The following is a 17,473-nucleotide window of genomic DNA, read 5'->3' on the forward strand; positions in this document are numbered from 1 at the left end:
AATCCGTTTCCATAAAACCGGAATATTTTCCTCAATATGTCCATGTATTTAGTCCATATAGCCTACGGTAAATAACAAACCATATACGGTCCGTTTACGTCATTTCCTGACCTGCGCGTCCATCTCAGAGTACACGTGACTAGATGTTTACGACCGTGAGCCTCTTCTGCTTCTGACGACACCACACACAAGCCAATCGGTGCTTAGGATTAGGCAGTACATGCAGAGACATTGCTGCTACTCCCACTGGCGTTACAATGTAATGTACCTCGGTGGTTTCAATTCAGTTACAGCGAGGGTATGTTCGCTTCCTGTTTTCAAAATAAAAGCACCAACTCTATCGTTATGGTTTTCTTAATAATAAAAGGCAACGGGTGTTTTATTTTGTGAAAATGACCGGAAGTGCGTTACTCGCTACGGCTAACTTGAGTGGCTCCGAATTCGCAGGAACAAAACTTTAAGCAGATGTTATTTGGACAAATTAGAGTCACATTGTGGATCTAAAGGGCTACTTTCTCGCCTAAAAAGGTTAGACATGTGGATAAAGTGGTATATTTACAGAGTTAGAGCTAAAATAAATCCGGCAACGGACCTGGCAACCCGACTGCTGGGAATTACTTTTTGGTTGTTGCGACTACGATCTCGAGACATTAGATGGCGTTGTTCTGCTCATTCTACATATTCTACCTTTTAAGGTAGAAACATAACACCACAGATATACAATATGAGCATCAAACACATAAGGAAGAGACTAAATCCAGTTTAGATAAAACTGTTGTTTCTCTCAGTTACAAGGACTTTTAACATGACTTTTCTGCACCAGGAGGTTTTGTATAAGGGGAGTTTACCCAGCATAGCCGTGTACACAAAATATACCAATGAAGTTGTATGTAGACAACTTCAGTATCAGAATCAGGGCAGAGATATGTGTTACACAGAACTTAAAAGATGGAGTGAAGAGGTAGCGTCCATGTATAAACAGCATCACCATAGTCATAAACATGTTTAAAAAATATATCCTCATTTTTTTCCTGGGTAACATGTTAAAGCGCTTAGTTTCAGCTTTTTCACAAGATTTTCAATGTGTACTTTGAAAGAAAGCTTGTCATCCAACCAGACCACGTCTATATAGCTCTAAGATGATACTTTTTCAGTTCGGTCCCCATTAAGAGTAGACAGATTTGTGTTACCTGAGGATTGGGAACGAGCCCAGGAAAACTAACTTCAGCTCATGTTGTGAGACTTGAAGCTGTTGAAATGCTATCTGAAGCTCATTAATGGTTTGGCTCAGAGAAGGGGCTACTGAGTATGCAACTGTGCTGTCTGCGTAAAGGTGCAATTTAGTAGTCCTTCCCAATGTTGTTAATAAATAGAGAAAATAAAACAGGACCCAAATTGAACCTTGGGGGACACCGTTGGACAAATGTAAAAAGTCTGATTTAAGACCATCTGTAAAAACACATTGTATACACTCTGTGAGATAATTCCTGAACCACTTTATAGTTGTTAGCAATAGTGCATTGTCTGCAGAGTCAAATACTTTTGACAGGTCAAAATTAAAGCAACACAATGCTGGGTTTTGTCCAGGGTTCTGACAGTTTCATTTAATATTGGTATATTTGCTTTAACAGTGCTGAGCCATGCTTTAAAACCTGACTGTAAATCTGTTAGAATGCCATGATCTGCCAAAAACTGCTTCAGTTACCAGTTTGAGCTTCCAACATTTTAGCAAGAATAAAGAGCTTGGAAATTGGGCGAAAATTGTTAAGATCTGAAGGATCTCCACCCTTTAATAAGTGAAGCACATACGCTGCCTTCAATAATTTTGGGATCGAATTTGTCTGTAGACTGCAATTAAAGATGTGTGCTGTAGGCTTAGCAATAATTTCAGCTGCAGCCTTTAATAGCAAGGGCTCTAGGTTGTCTGGTCCTGGGGACTTTTTTGGATCAATAGCTTTAAGAGCTGAAGTGCTGGAGTCAGAGCAATGAGCGCTTGATTTAGACTCATTGAAAATACAGCCAGCTGATACAAAGTGTTTATTAAGGAGCCCAACTGTATCATTTTTGTTCTTAATTTCAACTTAACTTGTGCTGGGAGTCATTAGATGTTCCTAAGTCCCCCCTGGATGGTGAACCGAGGATCTTGGAAGTCTGGTTTATGAGATCAGTCTGGCCTAGTGAACTGTCAATGTTTACATTTCATAAACACAGTGTTATTTGAGTGGAGTAAAAAAGCTGGATCATGTGTTTCAAAGCAGTACTACAATATCAGTGCTGTCAGGAGCAGAGTGTAAGAACGCAGTCTCCCCTGTCTCTCTTTCACTTCCTTTTCCTTTTTTTTTCTTTCTTTCTTGATAAATGCCCTCAGTTCCTGTTACATTAATCTTCCATTTTCATATTAATTTTGACTTTATTGCTTCCAGATGAGGCCCATTGTATCAAGAGATTAAAGCTGCCATAAATCTACAAACTTCCTTCAGTCACCAGATAGCTGTCCTGCCATTGTTTCATTATTTTTGAAAGAGTAACAGACAGAACAACTACTCATCTGCTTATTATTATTGCTTTTATTACGACAGTGTGTGTCGAACGGAAAATGGAAAGTGGTGAGGAAGTGGTTGCGGCAAGTTATTGGACAATAACCCTGTAGAATTGTTGCAAATATCACAAACCCCACATGCTGAAAAATTATGCACAAGTGGCTCATGAAGAAAATCATTTAGGAAAATTAAAACTGATCTAATCTCCCTGCCAAACCTGTTTAAATGCATCCCTCCATCCATTCTGCTTCCTCGTACATAGCAAAGCCTGGGGTGCAGTTTGCTCATGAGCTTTTATTGTTCTCATTAAAAAGACATCAGTTTTCTATTTCTTTCATTAATGGGTCAGGTGTTCCTCGGGCAGGTTCTACGAGTCTTTCTGGGGACAGTGGAGAGTTGGTCACTGCAGTGCCTGGCGCTACCAGTCTGTTTCCCCTGCTGGTAGCGAGCCCTTGTTAGCAGTGAGCGTGTGCCAATTAGGCAGCAGGGGTCTGCCAGCCTCTCAACTAATGACAAGGCTGCTGCTGGCCTGTCTCTTATTAGACCTGCCCCTGCCCCCCTGAACAGGAATAACTCCGGCCAAATGAAGGCTCCATCGTCTAGCTGGCCAAAATGTAACAGTTCATTTATTCTCCCCAAACATTTCTCCCAGTAAAGAAATAAAATCTTTGAAAGGCCAGCCAAGGTGCTTAGTGGTTGATAGGAATGCCATTTAGGTCAAGAAGGGTTCCACTGTTTTGCATTTGATTTATTGTCTCTTTTATATAGGAGGATAACAGGAAAACTACAACACATGTATTATATGTGCGTGAGACAGGATCCAGCACATTGGAATTCGGGAATTTCAGACTCCGTCAAGCCACACATCCATAATTTTAGTCCTGTACATTTCTAAATATCCGGTAGGACAATTACATAAAGTGTGCACTGATGAGTGAGGTTGTTACATAAGTCGCATATAGCTGGTGCAATCAATGCTTTTGTCCTCAGCTCCAAAAAAATAACACAAAATATGATTCATATGATTTGACATTGAAATTATCAGCTCTGCAGAATTCATTGAGAATCAGTGCAGCGGGATGAAAAAGTTGAACTAGCAGAATTTAAAGGAGAGATGTAACTTTTAACAAGAAGTTCAGTCCTCTGTGTCTAACTTCCTGTCACTCTGCCAATCAATAAGGCAGAAGTGTGGCTGGCATTGTGCAGAAAGCCTAGAAATAGCAGAGATATTACATGACAAAGTATCTGAAGCTCATTGCAGAGAAACAGTTTGATTACACGCATGATCCCTGAGGCTTCACTGTCACCTTTCACTGGCAGAACATGAATTATCAGCAAGCAAGGTTTGCAGTGAAGAAGGATGTCTATCATGCAAAATAAATCCTAAAAAATGATTAATCTCATTTTTACCACAAGTTTCATTTGATATTCAGATTTTGGTTACCAAAGTAATATTTTAAATGTATCAGATGTACCTGATTGTGGATGTAAACAGTGCTGTATTTCTGTACAGTAAGCTTTGTCCTTCCAGGAAATGTTTACTTTGTCAATGAAAACCACTTCCTGTGTTTACAACTTTCATTATCTTCCCAAGGGGGTTGTTACCCCTTGTGCAGCTAATCTATTTCTCTCTCTCTCTCTCTCTCTCTCTCTCTCTCTCTCTCTCTCTCTCTCTCTCTCTCTCTCTCTCTCTCTCTCTCTCTCTCTCTCTCCCAAACTCAAATATAGTCATGATGGATATAAGTGCGTGCATGTACAAAGCTCAATAATTTTCAATTTAATCCTGCTTGAGGCACATTCAGACATGTTTTGTTATGACATTTAGATGCAGACCGTGGCGTGTCGGCTTCAGGATATGTATTTTCTGTGCTGGCCAGAACTGCAGCAGTGCAAGGAATTTTCCAATAAATGCGATCATAATAAATCCATAATAAATGGTCGCATCATATTCTCAGTTAGTTTTGCTTTCCAGCCATGAAATTCTTTCTGTATGAAATCAGGCACAGGGTCATTGAATCATTGAACCCTGTTTTATTGTTTGTTTTTTTTTTCTTATCACAAATGGATGAAATAACCTACTTTCTTCCTACAATGTGATATCCATTCAGCAGGCTGTTGTACATTTTAATTTCATGAAGTAATGCGCTGCTTTAGGGCCAGTTTCCATCATTCTGGTGATGCAATGTTTAGCGTTTAACATTGCAAAGTTGAATATGTAACTATTTTTATTTGTGATAGGAAAGTCTACGGGCTTTTATGCATGTTCGTGTGAAAAAGGAGCCCTCTGTCAGTGTGGCGTGGTTGTCCCACTGTGCAGAAACTGACATGGTTCTTACATGTGTCCCCTGTTGGTTCTCAGCAGGCCTCCTTGCCTGTCTGTGTATTGGCCGCAGAACTGTTTTTACAAGTGCAAAAGTCGCTGCTCCATTGCTCTGCAGCCCAACCGTATAACCAGGCTCTTTTCCTATTCTAGGGAATTGGAGCGAAGGGAATGCCTTGTGCTCCCATTGCAGCCTCTCCTGTCAGTACTGCAGCAAAGAAAAAGGCATACGGGATAATTTTTCTGTCCCCCTTGCATCTGTCCTCTCTTTTTCTCTCCTGCATCTTTCCTACATTATCCTCCTGTCATCGTTCCTTTTTGTCCAGACTTTCACAGGCCCCATGTCCCCACCTCCCCCGCCCCCACCCTTGAACAAATATACATCACTGGCTTGGGCTTTTGCAAATGTTGGCTGCCTTGCCACTGAATTCTCCGTACCTCATTTGAGTCGGGCATCCCTTACACTCGTGGGTTTCTTGAAGGCCATCTCTAAGCTGGCCAGCCCAGCATGCTGCTGTGGACTGCCTGTGCTCCAGTGGGGTTTTTCCACTAACACTTGGCTGTCATGGCTATAACCAGAGAGCCAGACTGAGCTATGTGGAGACAGATGCCTTCTTCAGCTGCCTCTGCCTTTGATTTTGGGAAGAATGCAGCTCTGTAATAACATACTGTATCTCACATATCTCTTGTATCTCTCCATTAAAGAGAGCTAGCATCTTTTTGTGTGTTGGGAATGCAAAGGGGTCTGAATGTGCTCTGCTGTGTGAGTCTGTGCCCTGTTCTGTTGGGAGGATGCCTGGCTCCTTTGGGACTGCACAGTGAGGTGACCTTGATAGAATGAGAGGAGGAGTGAAGGGGAGAGTGGCAGATCCCCAGCAGGTGCTGCACAACTGTCTGTGACACAGATGGGCAGGCACACACAAATCAGTGTATGAGATGCATACATTATGCAAATACACCTGTATGTCAATGCATACGCATACATTAATGCAAGCATGCATAAACGCACGCACATACCGTTTCCACAATACATAAATGTGTATGCAATAGAAGAGAATCTCAAGAGGCTTTCTTCTGTTTTTATTACACCAGAAATGCTCAACTTAAGGCAATCATTTTAACTGCACACCTGTTAAGACTGGTTTAGAAAATGAAGGATATATTGATCAGGTTTTATTTGACCCAATCACGATCCTTAATATCTGCTGATACCTAATCCTATCCAATACTTTGTACTTCTTCTGCTAATGTTTTGTGCACTACTCTTCAGTAAGAAATTGAGAGGAAAGATCAAAGTGTCAATAACAAAGTTGTTTGTGTCTGAGCTTAACTAATCAGTGTATTTTGCCAATTCATCATTTTGCCAGAACTCAGTTGCTGACACCAGTGTGCTCAATAGCCAGCACTGTGAAGCCTATGTCATAAAGGAGAGCAGTGCGAGTTAAGAAAGGATCTGCATTTGATCATGTTTATTTTAGCTTATACTAATTGATTAAAATATGCCTGGATTGGCCTCGATATCAATCCTTAGGATCAGCTTGGGACACTCTGATCTCACTCGCTACAGAAAAGTGTGCTTGGCTTGTTTTGGAACACAGCATATGATAACTCTATATGCTTTGTTGCAGTCTCATGAGCATGATATCATCATAAAAGTTGTACATTAAGCACTTTGGCAGTGATATGTATCCATCCAGAATGCTCTCAGCTGTCTTTTCCATTCTCGGTTAGTTTATGTTTTCAGCGGCTCCACGCTTAAAAGGGGAGTGAAATGAGCAGCCTCAACAAGGCCTTAGGGAGCCGGAGAAAATCTGCGCTCCCACAGCAGACCAAACAGTAGCACTTGGATGAATTCTCTCTGCTCTCTATGAACAGAGTTGGTGGGGATGAGTTACTTCCTTGACCGGCTGGCTGCCCCATTGCTCTGTCTGACCATCTGCGTCGCAGCTCAGCCCAACCCAATCCGGTTCAGCTCCTTTCCCATTCTCCTTTCCATGCACTGACATTTTTATCCTCCTATTAAAACTTTTAAGGGCCCATTATCTAAGAGGAAAGAATGTTGCTTTAATAGTGTGGTGGCTCCATACGTAGGCCCCTTCTTTTCAGTTTGTTACCAACCAGCACTAGCTAGCTGCTTAATGTTCTCCAGCCAATGTCGAGCAAAGAGGGGACCGTCTCCCCTTTGAGACGTATGACAGCAGCTCAGCACGGACCATGAGCCCTCTTTTCACTGCCCCAAGCACTCAGAGCAGACTATAAACCCTTGGCATGCCTTCCACTACTTCAACCCCATTGTTTCAGTCTCTCCGCTACATGGTTCTCAGGTTTAAGAGAGCTTGCAGTGCCGTGGTGAAGAACTTGTGGCCTCCTTGGATCTTTTGTTCTGGGATCACATGAGTCGACATCTTAGCTGCAGGACCCATGTTAACTTTTCTTCTTTTGCACAGTTCCTCATGTCATGTTAAGAGTCATACTGTGCTGTTTTAAGTTTACTGATGTTTATTTTCTTGGTAGGTTTTAGCTTAGAAGGAAAGTCAGAGCCTGCACTGTAGCTCCTGTTCATAACATGTGATCCAACAGAATCCCTTCTTTCACAATAGAGAGAATATGTTTTCAGTAGATTTATGTTAATGTGTTGTCTGGTTCAAGGAGAGCAGGAGAAAAATCTTGTTCAATTGTTGCTCACAAGCTATAGTTTAAATTACCAGCCACTGCCTTAGATAGGGATTTGAGTTCCAATCAATCTCTCCACATAGTTGTCCATTTACTAAATTGCCCACGGGAGTTGCCATCATCAGTAAATCCTTATGTACCTTCACTTCTTTCTGTTGTCTTGACCTGCTGGTTTTTAGAAATGCATCAGTGTGATATGACCTTTACTAAATGTCCTGCAGGCACGGAGACTGATCTCACATATTAAGTTGAAGTTTCACTCAGTCAATGACAGAAACACAAATTGATTTTGCTTCAAGGCAGCTAAACATAATTTACAGTGGTCACTTTATCCCCAAGGATCCTGCTGTTGTTATTTTTTAAAGGTAAGAAAAAGAAAGATAAGCACTGGACATTCAGCATGCTCATCAAGATATTATGGGTCACAAGAGACAAATGTATCTGCCTCAGAATACTGAAAATACTTTCTATCTGGGAACAAATGCAGCACATCACTCTTAGCATGCAATTTAATGCTCTGGAAAAGTGATTGTCATGAAATCATGCAGTCAAATGATATTTTGATATTTGGAGCTATTAAAGGAATAGTTTGACAAATAGGGAAATACACTTTTGTTTTCGTGCAAAGCTTTGGATGAGTATATTGATACCACTGTCATGTCTTTATGGTAAATATGAAGCTACAGCCAGTAGCTTAGCGTAGCACAAAGACTGGAAACAGGGGAAACGTATAGCCTGGATTTTATTTAAAAAAAAAAAAAAATTCACCTACCAGCACCTCTAAGGCTTACTGATTAACAATATCTAGTTTGTTTAGTCTGTGAAAAAACTGATGTGTAAAAAGGACTTTACGGGATAGAGGTTGTACAAACATATCAATAAGTGAACTTCAGAGGTGCAGGTGGATTTTGTTACTTTTGGACAGAGCCATGCTAGTAATTTACACCTGTGCTAAACTAAGCTAGCTGGCTGCTGGTCGTAGCAGCATATTTAATGAACACACATTAAACTGGTATCAATCTTCTTATATAACTCTTGACAAGAAGGTAAAAGGCGTATTTTCCAAAATGTCAAACCTATCCGTTAACACATATGCTATTACCGAAAGTGTAAAAGGAAAACAAAGGTTTTATTGGCTTCTAGCAGCAGCATCACCTCTTAGTATTGAGTACAGAGGTCACGACCTGTCCTGGTAGGATAAAGTTGTGGTTACTTTGCAGAGGGAACACTCCTACTTGTTTTCTTGGTTAATTGCAGTGTTCCCTTTTTTACCACAAGCACAGTAGTTTTCATGACGCCTGTCCGTGTTGAGCTGTGTGAAAGCCCATATCCACTCAGCTCTGTCTCCTCAGTAGCTATTTGGAAAGCTCCTTCTCAATTCCAGGACTTTGGACTCTATTTCCTTCCTTCCATCTAGTTCTCTGCCTATAAAGTGGTCTGTGATAGCTTTTATTAGTTTCTACATATAGAGTTGTGTTTTATGGGTCAGCAGATTGTTTTAGTGGATCATGGCACATATCTAGAGTTTCTTTTTTTTATTTCTCTCCTTCTCTTTCCTATTCACCTTCTTATGAAAGGCTGTTTTTCTTTCTGCTCACCATCATTTAGTAATGATAAAAACTGGAGGCCTTTGGCAGCCAGTTAGAGGGAACAGCACACGGTGGATGATAGCTGGGCCTGGCCTGGAGAAAAGGGCCATTGTGTCAACACTTTGGCTTTTATTGGTCCTCAGAGAGATAAAGGCCCAGGTTCTGGCCCCAGCCCGACATGTTATTGATGGATGGGTCTGTAGTATTCAGGGAGAGGGGCTGCATAAAAATGAAGAGGGAGTGGAGTGAGTTTTGGGATGCATAATACAACCTTAGTAAGTAATCTTTAGTCCATTGGGGTTACTTAGTTGGAAATTCAATCCTCTGTTAAGTTCATGTTTCTTGCTCTGGCCTCAGGTAGACACAAAGGCGAGGAAAGGGACCACTGAATTCCACATCCTACTTAAATATCCACATGACTCGCTGTGAAATTTGCAGCACTTTAAAGCAGCTGCTCTGTTGATGCTCATTCATGGTCACTTCACTCCGTCCTGCCGTGCCTCTTTCTTTCTGCCTCCAGAGCTCAGGCGCTGGCCCCGTGTTTGCTCAGCGCTGAGTCTTTCTGTAGCTGCAGTTAGCGTCTTGATAGCTCAGCCCGTCTGCAAGAGTGACAAGAACTCATGCCGCAAAAGCTGAGAGGATTGTATGACCTTGTGACACTTCTTGAAAGACTTAAAGTGATGGAAAGTATTTAACCAAGGGGTCAGATTTGTCTATTGCTCTTGCTTCGTCAGTTTGTTGAGGTAAAGAAAGACTCAAAAATAGATTTCTGACACGAGTTGCGAGTTCAAATGTACAAAAGGGCAGGTTGAGATTTTATTAAAACATGTGGAAAACAAGAGGGGATAATAAAAGGAGGGTTACGGGTGGCAGGAGTTAAAGTACATGTAAAAGTAATTAAGAATAGAATGATGTCAAGCTGAGATTGTTTTCACGTTGTAGCCCTTGAGGCAGGTACATGGAAACTGTGTGAAAGCACACAGTTGTCAAGATTGATACAACTACATTTATAATATAAAGGAAGAGTGCACAAGGTTATATGAGCTTTTCTAGGTGTTGACACTTCTACACACATATGCAAATACTTATTTATAGCAACAAAAAAAAAGTTGGCTAATTAAAAAGTTAGACCTCCAAACACCCTTCAGTGCAACTGCAGATTTAATGAGACATTAATGGAGATGACTTCTTGCTCACTGCCTCCCTGTTCACCAGGAGAGAAGGAAAAGGAGAGGGATCAGTTTGGTTTTTAATGAGTCAGAGAGCTGGGGTTTGTCACTGCATCTTTAGTGGTGGCAGTGTTTCACAACGAATAATTCAAATATCTTCTCCAGCGAAGGCAGCTATCTTTATTACAGTATGGAGCAAAGCAGAGGGAAGGCTGCCTCTGTTTGTGTAATTATTCATGACACAACGGTCTCAAGTTGTTGAAATGCATGCTGGATGTCTGTTGTACCCCTTCATCAAGCATTTATACATCACACAGAAATTATGCATCTTTATGTGCCATGTTTAGCAAAGCTCTGAATAATGAAATGCCTCTTTTTCAGTAATATCTTAGTTTAGAGTGTCTTTTTAGAGGTTTGTCACATTCTTACTGATGACTCATGAAAAGGTACACTTATGCTCTTATTTAGCTATCTTTTGGTCTCTTCAGGGAGAATTTCACCAAGACGCTTTTCTTTTTTCCTTCAGTGTGTTCCTCCTTTCTTTTCTTTATGGGGATTACCTCAATTAAAATTACAAGTCTACGGGATCAGCTCCTGCTGGGAGTTTTATCCTTTGTGTAGGCTGCCTCCTTTTTATAGCTTGAAACAAGTGAACATGTTCCAACAAGTGCTTGAATCTTTGTAAAGGGTTGGCGGGCATGTCATTCACCAGCAGTAGGCATATATATGACTAAGGGTCAGAATGCGTGACAGGCATTTGAACATTTTTACTCCTCTTACCAGCTCTTTTTAATTTAAAAACCAAACTCTTAGTTTACTGAGTGGGCTTTGGCTTTGAAACCTGTGTGTGATCTGTGTGGTAGTTAAGAGATAAACTCTTTTTCCTGGTGTTGTTGTTTCCCCCGCAGTGCGACCAGAAGGTGCAAAGGAGGGACCCACCTGCATGGACAAGAATCACGGCTGTGCACACATCTGTAGGGAAACACAGAAGGGTGGCATCTCCTGTGAGTGTCGACCTGGATTCCAGCTCACCCGTAACATGAAGGACTGCAAATGTAAGTCATCTCAACCACAAGCTTAGTTCCCCTGCATGAAAGACAGACACACACACACATACACACTCACACACTCACAGGGAAACACACTAGAAGAAGGATTTATAGGCTTCTCATGAAAAGGTGATTGAGGTTGGAAACCTGCCGATGATGTATAATTGCTCTCATTCCACGAATGCCAGATTTAAAGTAGACTACTGACATTTACATTACATTACCACGCCGTGACTAATCTTCCAAATAGTTCTTGTAAAAGAAAACATGTTTATGAAATAAAGCATGATCATTTACACAAGCAGGGCATGTGTGGAGGTTACTTGAAGGGGACCGTTCTGACGGACAGCGCACACTTCCTGTTGCTGTGCAACGGAGATCATCCTGTCAGAGCTGGGGCCAGGGCTGATGGGGGATTTGTCTGTGTTTGGATAAGGATTGGAGAAGTGTTATTCTATAGTTTTTCTGTGACAGCCCAGGAAAAGGGCAAAAGGCGCTGGGATGGTAGGGTGCAGACAGGATGGCGGTGGAAGCCTAGGCTCACTCGTGCTCTTTTTCACTCTGTCATCACAGGTGTGTTAAAAGTGCCAAGGTTAATGCTCCTTTCGTCCGACAGCACATAAATGTATTTGTACTTAAAGATTTGCAAAGACACACACCAACACACATACATAGACCAGAAATCTCTCCATCACTTCTGTGTAGCTGACATGACATGAGTGCTATGTATTTAATAAATGTCATGAATTTCTAAAAAAGAAAATCTGTATTCACTTTAGGGTTTTGCCCATTCTGCAGAATGAGTGAACTTAAACACTATAAACACTATAAATAAACACTGTCTTAGCAGCTTGTAGGTTGACCTTTTTAATCAACAGTAACAGCTTGGCCTCTTGCTCAACATCACCTCATCGGCTGTTTAAAAATGTGAACCCTTTCCTTCTGCATATCAAAAGATTTAGTATTTGGATTCATCAAGGAATTAAATATACACTATTTGATTCATTGCTTGAGGAGTTAAACATGTAAATGTGTACACTGCTTTTAATTACAGTAGGAACCAAAATACTATTAGACAATTGTCAGAAAATATGAGTCTATTAAATCATTTTGCTAATAGAAAACACGAACATTGATGTGCACCTGCAGTAATTTGAGTCAGTTTTCAGCATGTTTAGAAGTGTTTGATAATCTAATCAATTTTTCCATTTGTATTGCTGCACCTATTGCACCGTCTTGCTGTTCCGGAGGTTTCTTCATTTGGTCCCCATTCAAGTTTTTATGGGGAGTTTTTCCTTATTTGAATTTAGAGTCTCATGATAGAGGATGTATGAATAAAATATAATAAAACAAATAAAAATGTACTTAACTTGACATTTGAGGACCTCTACCATATTCCTTTTGATGCATAGTATGTCTCCTTGAAGCTCGCTGAAGGACTCAAAGCAGTCTCAATTGATCCCGCAATATTTACTGGTTGTTGAGAAGGAATGTTTTATCACAGGGCGCCCTGAGTTTCCAGTTGTGGACTTTTGTTGCATGTCATACCCTTCAACATCCAAATAAAAAGCATTAAATGTCCAAAAAATACTTCATAAGAATTTGTATTAATGTTATAATGTGTTCTTTGATAGTGACATGTAACTACGGGAATGGGGGCTGCCAGCACATCTGCGAAGAGACAGACCATGGCCCCAAGTGTTCATGCCACATGAAGTTTGTCCTGCACAGCGATGGAAAGACTTGTGTAGGTGAGTCATCTCACCCCGATACAACTGCTAAGGGCAAGAAATAATGGCTTTTGAATGAGAAAATGCTAAACCCAGAAATGATTAGCTCAGTACCCAATTTCCAAAAGCAATTTTAATTAATGTTTGAAATGAGGTTTGTAGTGATAAAATGTTATGTGAAATACAGGCCTTGTTACAGTAGCTATACGCCTGAGTCTTTTCTCTTGATCTGTGACATACAAGGACAAAAGGCTACCACCCACTGTGCTTTCCCCTCTGCCGCTGCTCCAGTAACCTCTCACTCCTTGCATCTGCTTTGGCTTCTCTTCCTCATCCACTTCTTCACTGGACACTGTGCATCAACTCTCCCTATCCCTCTCTGTTTCTCCATCCATGCAGTCAGATGCACACCCTCTATTAGCCCTTGGGTCAATTCATCCACTGCTCTCCATTGGGGATTAACTCACACCTGACCTAACCTTCCACTGGCATTTATCAGTGTTTGCCTCAGTTGACTTAAGTTGAGTAAAAATCATTCAGCTACTCAGGCATATTGAACCGTTCTGAAGGGCAGTTTTCCATCAGATGGGACCTGCAGGCACAGAGAAGTCAAAGCACTGGTCTCCATAAACATGAACGCATTGCATTTAGCCATGAAGAATTGCACAGACATTTAGTCGAATGATCATGAAACATGAACAATAAAGCTGGTCAGGCGTAAAACTGAGAGTGACCATTACTGAAGGCAGGGCTTTATTTTATCTGCCTGTTTAACCAAAGTGTCATTAATAGTTAACGTAAAACACTCATTAAAACCAATTTTACTTTGCAGTGTTAGTAATCTGGATTTATGATGGAAGCTTCAATGAGTTGGATGGGACATTTTCTCGTTGTCAGGAAGACAAACATAGTAATAGAATTAGTAGCTACGCCTGCAGAGCAGACTGCTGAGGTGGTTGCTTGGTTTCGGAGGCTGTTAAGTTTGAGAGGTTGGTTAGGGTAGTGGCTGATTAGCTCAGTGTTTCTGGATCCTCTTTATTACCGCAGCCCTGATGAGAGCCAAACCTATGTCAAGGTCTGGTCAGCCAACCTGTCATTATTGCTGTACCCTGCTAGGCCAAGGGGATGCCACAAAGTTGACCGCAACCAAATTATATGTCTTAGCCAGTCTAATTCCCAAGGCAGAGCAAATGTACCTTTGGTGTGCCAGATTAGGAAGCAGTCAGCCAGTTAAAATCTCTGATTTCCTCCACAGAGTCTGGGGATACAGAGGGCTGCTCTGTGGTCGACAGTGGGGCGCTCCATCTTCCAGACACTCTTATTAGTTAATAAAACCTCAATAAAACAAACAATCTGCCAAATGAACCACTGAAGAGTGAGTGAGTGACAAGAATGTTGGAAGACCTTCAGTAAAGCACCACTACTGTGGAGTAAGACTAACTGTGTGGGGTTTCCGCCATAAAAAAATATTCAGATGAAATGTATGCTGAAAGTGTTTGTCACTTCAAAAAGCTATGCGCCAAATTTAAGTACCTTATCTTTCTGGCAAATAATGATTATGTTTGTTTGGTTTAAAAACAAAAACAAAAAAACATCTGCTACCTCAAAGACACTGCTATGAAAAAAGAGATGTAATTTTTCTTTATTTTAAAACTTCAAACATATAGTCTGTCATGGGACCAAGTAATCCTGAAGTTTCAAATAGTTGTAAATGTCACAAACAATGTAAAAATGGCTCATTGGGGTTGTTGTATTTTAGATTCAGCTTTATTTATCCCCGAGGGGCAATTCAGTTTCTACAGGCCCACACCGTCTGTATGACATGTAGTTTAAATTACCACTCTCACACTGCATTCAGAAATAGTATGTGACAGATATAGTATAAAGGGTATCCATAGCAACCACACAAAGTGAAAATAGTACTCATCAAGACTCTGCATACTGCATCCAAAAGGAACATAGCACATTATTACAAACCAACTTTAGCCTTATCAGTGGCTTTGTCGTTGGGCTGGTGGGCTATTTCAGTATGCTGCAGCTTTTCTGTTCAATCCATTTTGTGGGGTGTTTCATACGCATTCTGCCACATTTTCATTAATTTAGTGGTGTCTCTTCACACCCAGGCTTGGTCATGCATTTTTGTAATAAGACGCCATACTGCTCTGTTTGGAAATGTTGGTTCTTTTTTTGTCCTTCTTTTCTCATCTCTGTTGATACTGGGCATCCTATAGCTGGAAATGTTAGTGTCAGTTGGGTTGTAGATAAATGGCACACATGGACTGTTCTCTCTCATACACACACAAACTCTTCGTTCAGTCGCCTAATCAAACTTTAAAGTCACATGTTTGACTGAAACAGACCTAACACAATCAGTATTATTTTTGCATTAGATTCCTGTAAGTTCAAATATCAGAGAGGAGCAGGCATCATGTGGAAGCATTCACGCTGTTAGCACAGCAAATCATAAACATTCACAAATAGCAGGCAGATGCAGACATGCTCAGGAGTTCAATCATCTGAAGAGTTGGCCACACTATGCCAGACACACACACACACACACACACACACACACACACACACACACACACACACACACACACACACTTGTACAGAAAGGGAGCAACAGATACATTTTATAATGCAAACAGAAAACTATACAAACAACCACACACACCACAGTACACCTCCAGCATGCATGCATCACATGCATGTAAACACATGTAGTCTACATGCATATGCCCATAACATAAACACATTGTGCTCTCATTTCGGGTGGTCTGCACACTCATGCTGGTGTACTCTAATGTATCTCATAGTGCCCTTTCCCCTAACTGCTGAGAATTGTTGTTTCTGGATGTTGCATGTTGGGATTGAGACCTGTTGGTCTAACAGTGGCAGTTGAAGTAAACTGTGCATGCTTTGTGGTGTTGACTTGTTACTGCAGGAGCTAAGCATTTACTACTTCATCCAGCAAAAAAAGCTCTGGCCCAGTAGATATCATGATGATCAGTCCATTACATGCATTAATAAGCACAATTGAAATGGTATAGAAATAAATACAAAGCACACACATAGTCTTTTTTGTTTGGATCTTAAAATGTCTTATCAGTCACCCCATCTGTATCATGGATGGTTCACCTACCAGTATGTGTACAATAGTCAGTGTATATGATTCAGATACAATTATAGTACAATTATTTCTACAATTGTAATACAATTCTTTCTAAATATACACTCAGTTGACTATTGAAATGGGAGTCACTTGGCAAATTGGGCTTGAAGAATTTGTTGAATTAAAAGTCAGATATAAATTTTAGGTAAAAAGGAAAAAATACTTTCAAAAATCATTTTTTAGTGACAGCACATAAATTGCACATCTGGGCCGCTGACAGTGTTTAGAGACTTGGTATTACAGCTTAGCAACATTCATTTTGAAATGTTCTGATCATAAAAGACACCATAAAGCGCAGACATGAATCTGGCTGTCTCTGTCTTTCAGCTTGCAGCACTAACCACTACTTGCTCTATCTGTCAAGGCTTGTAGTACCCATACTAACTAGCAAAAGCCTCACCTTGCACACAAACAACAACACTGCACTTCATCTGCATTGTGCAGAGTATTTGTTTTTGCATGACTGCATGGTTTTTTACACTTTTGCCTTGAGATGTCACCGTTTTCATTTTAGACAAGGACCTGTCATCAGTTTGTTGTTTAGGATTTGGAAAATAATCACTGCTGTTTGTTCAGTTTTTACCTATAAGAGGCTGTCTTTATTTTTTGCAACAACATATTGTCATTCTGTCATGTCATTATCACCTATGTAGACATAAATGGACATTAATGATTTATTTAACTCAAGAAAAATGAGCCCTTCTCAGATTAGTAAATTAGTTCTTGTCTGCGTTATCAAGCTCACATGATTTACATAACACAAAAATGCTGTGAGGTTCAAGTGTATGGAGAACTAAAGTGGTGTTTTTACAATTTGTGTGTGTGTTTGCGTGTGCGCGTGCATGCAGGGGAGAGGAGTGTCCAGTCCCCGCCAGCCCCACAGCTGTTCCCCAATGGTAAATATGTGTTCCTCTGGCTCCTCTCTCTGGGGGTCTGTGGGTGTTGGGAGTAGAGGAAGCTAACCTAGCAGGCACTGATCAGGCCCTTCCACTCCCAGCAGGGGCATCATCCTTCTGACCCTTGACCTCTGACTCCCCTCCTACCTTCCTCTTCTTTCTGTGAATGCCCTCTCAATAATAACCACTGCCTGTGTCAAACCACACCTTTTCAAAACACAGCTGCAAACAGGGTTTCTCTAATGAACAGATAAACTGCACGTAATATTGCCAAATAGTAAGATTTTTTCTAGTCAGAATCTCCCCTCTTGAAGTCGGTCTGATTGATCTATTAG

At 40.9% G+C, this 17,473-nt stretch overlaps 1 protein-coding gene across 1 annotated transcript in view; it reads left to right on the forward strand.

Moving 5' to 3' along the window:
- Positions 1–17,473, forward strand: part of scube3 (signal peptide, CUB domain, EGF-like 3) — a 69,489-nt gene that overhangs the window by 31,945 nt on the left and 20,071 nt on the right. Inside the window, exons 5-7 of the mRNA XM_053317167.1 lie at positions 11,200–11,346; positions 12,975–13,091; positions 17,091–17,138. Coding sequence (XP_053173142.1) covers positions 11,200–11,346; positions 12,975–13,091; positions 17,091–17,138 — 312 coding nt within the window. The remainder of the gene's footprint in view (positions 1–11,199; positions 11,347–12,974; positions 13,092–17,090; positions 17,139–17,473) is intronic.

Source organism: Scomber japonicus, chromosome 4 (genome assembly GCF_027409825.1).
Source record: "Scomber japonicus isolate fScoJap1 chromosome 4, fScoJap1.pri, whole genome shotgun sequence".
Lineage (NCBI taxonomy): Eukaryota > Metazoa > Chordata > Actinopteri > Scombriformes > Scombridae > Scomber > Scomber japonicus.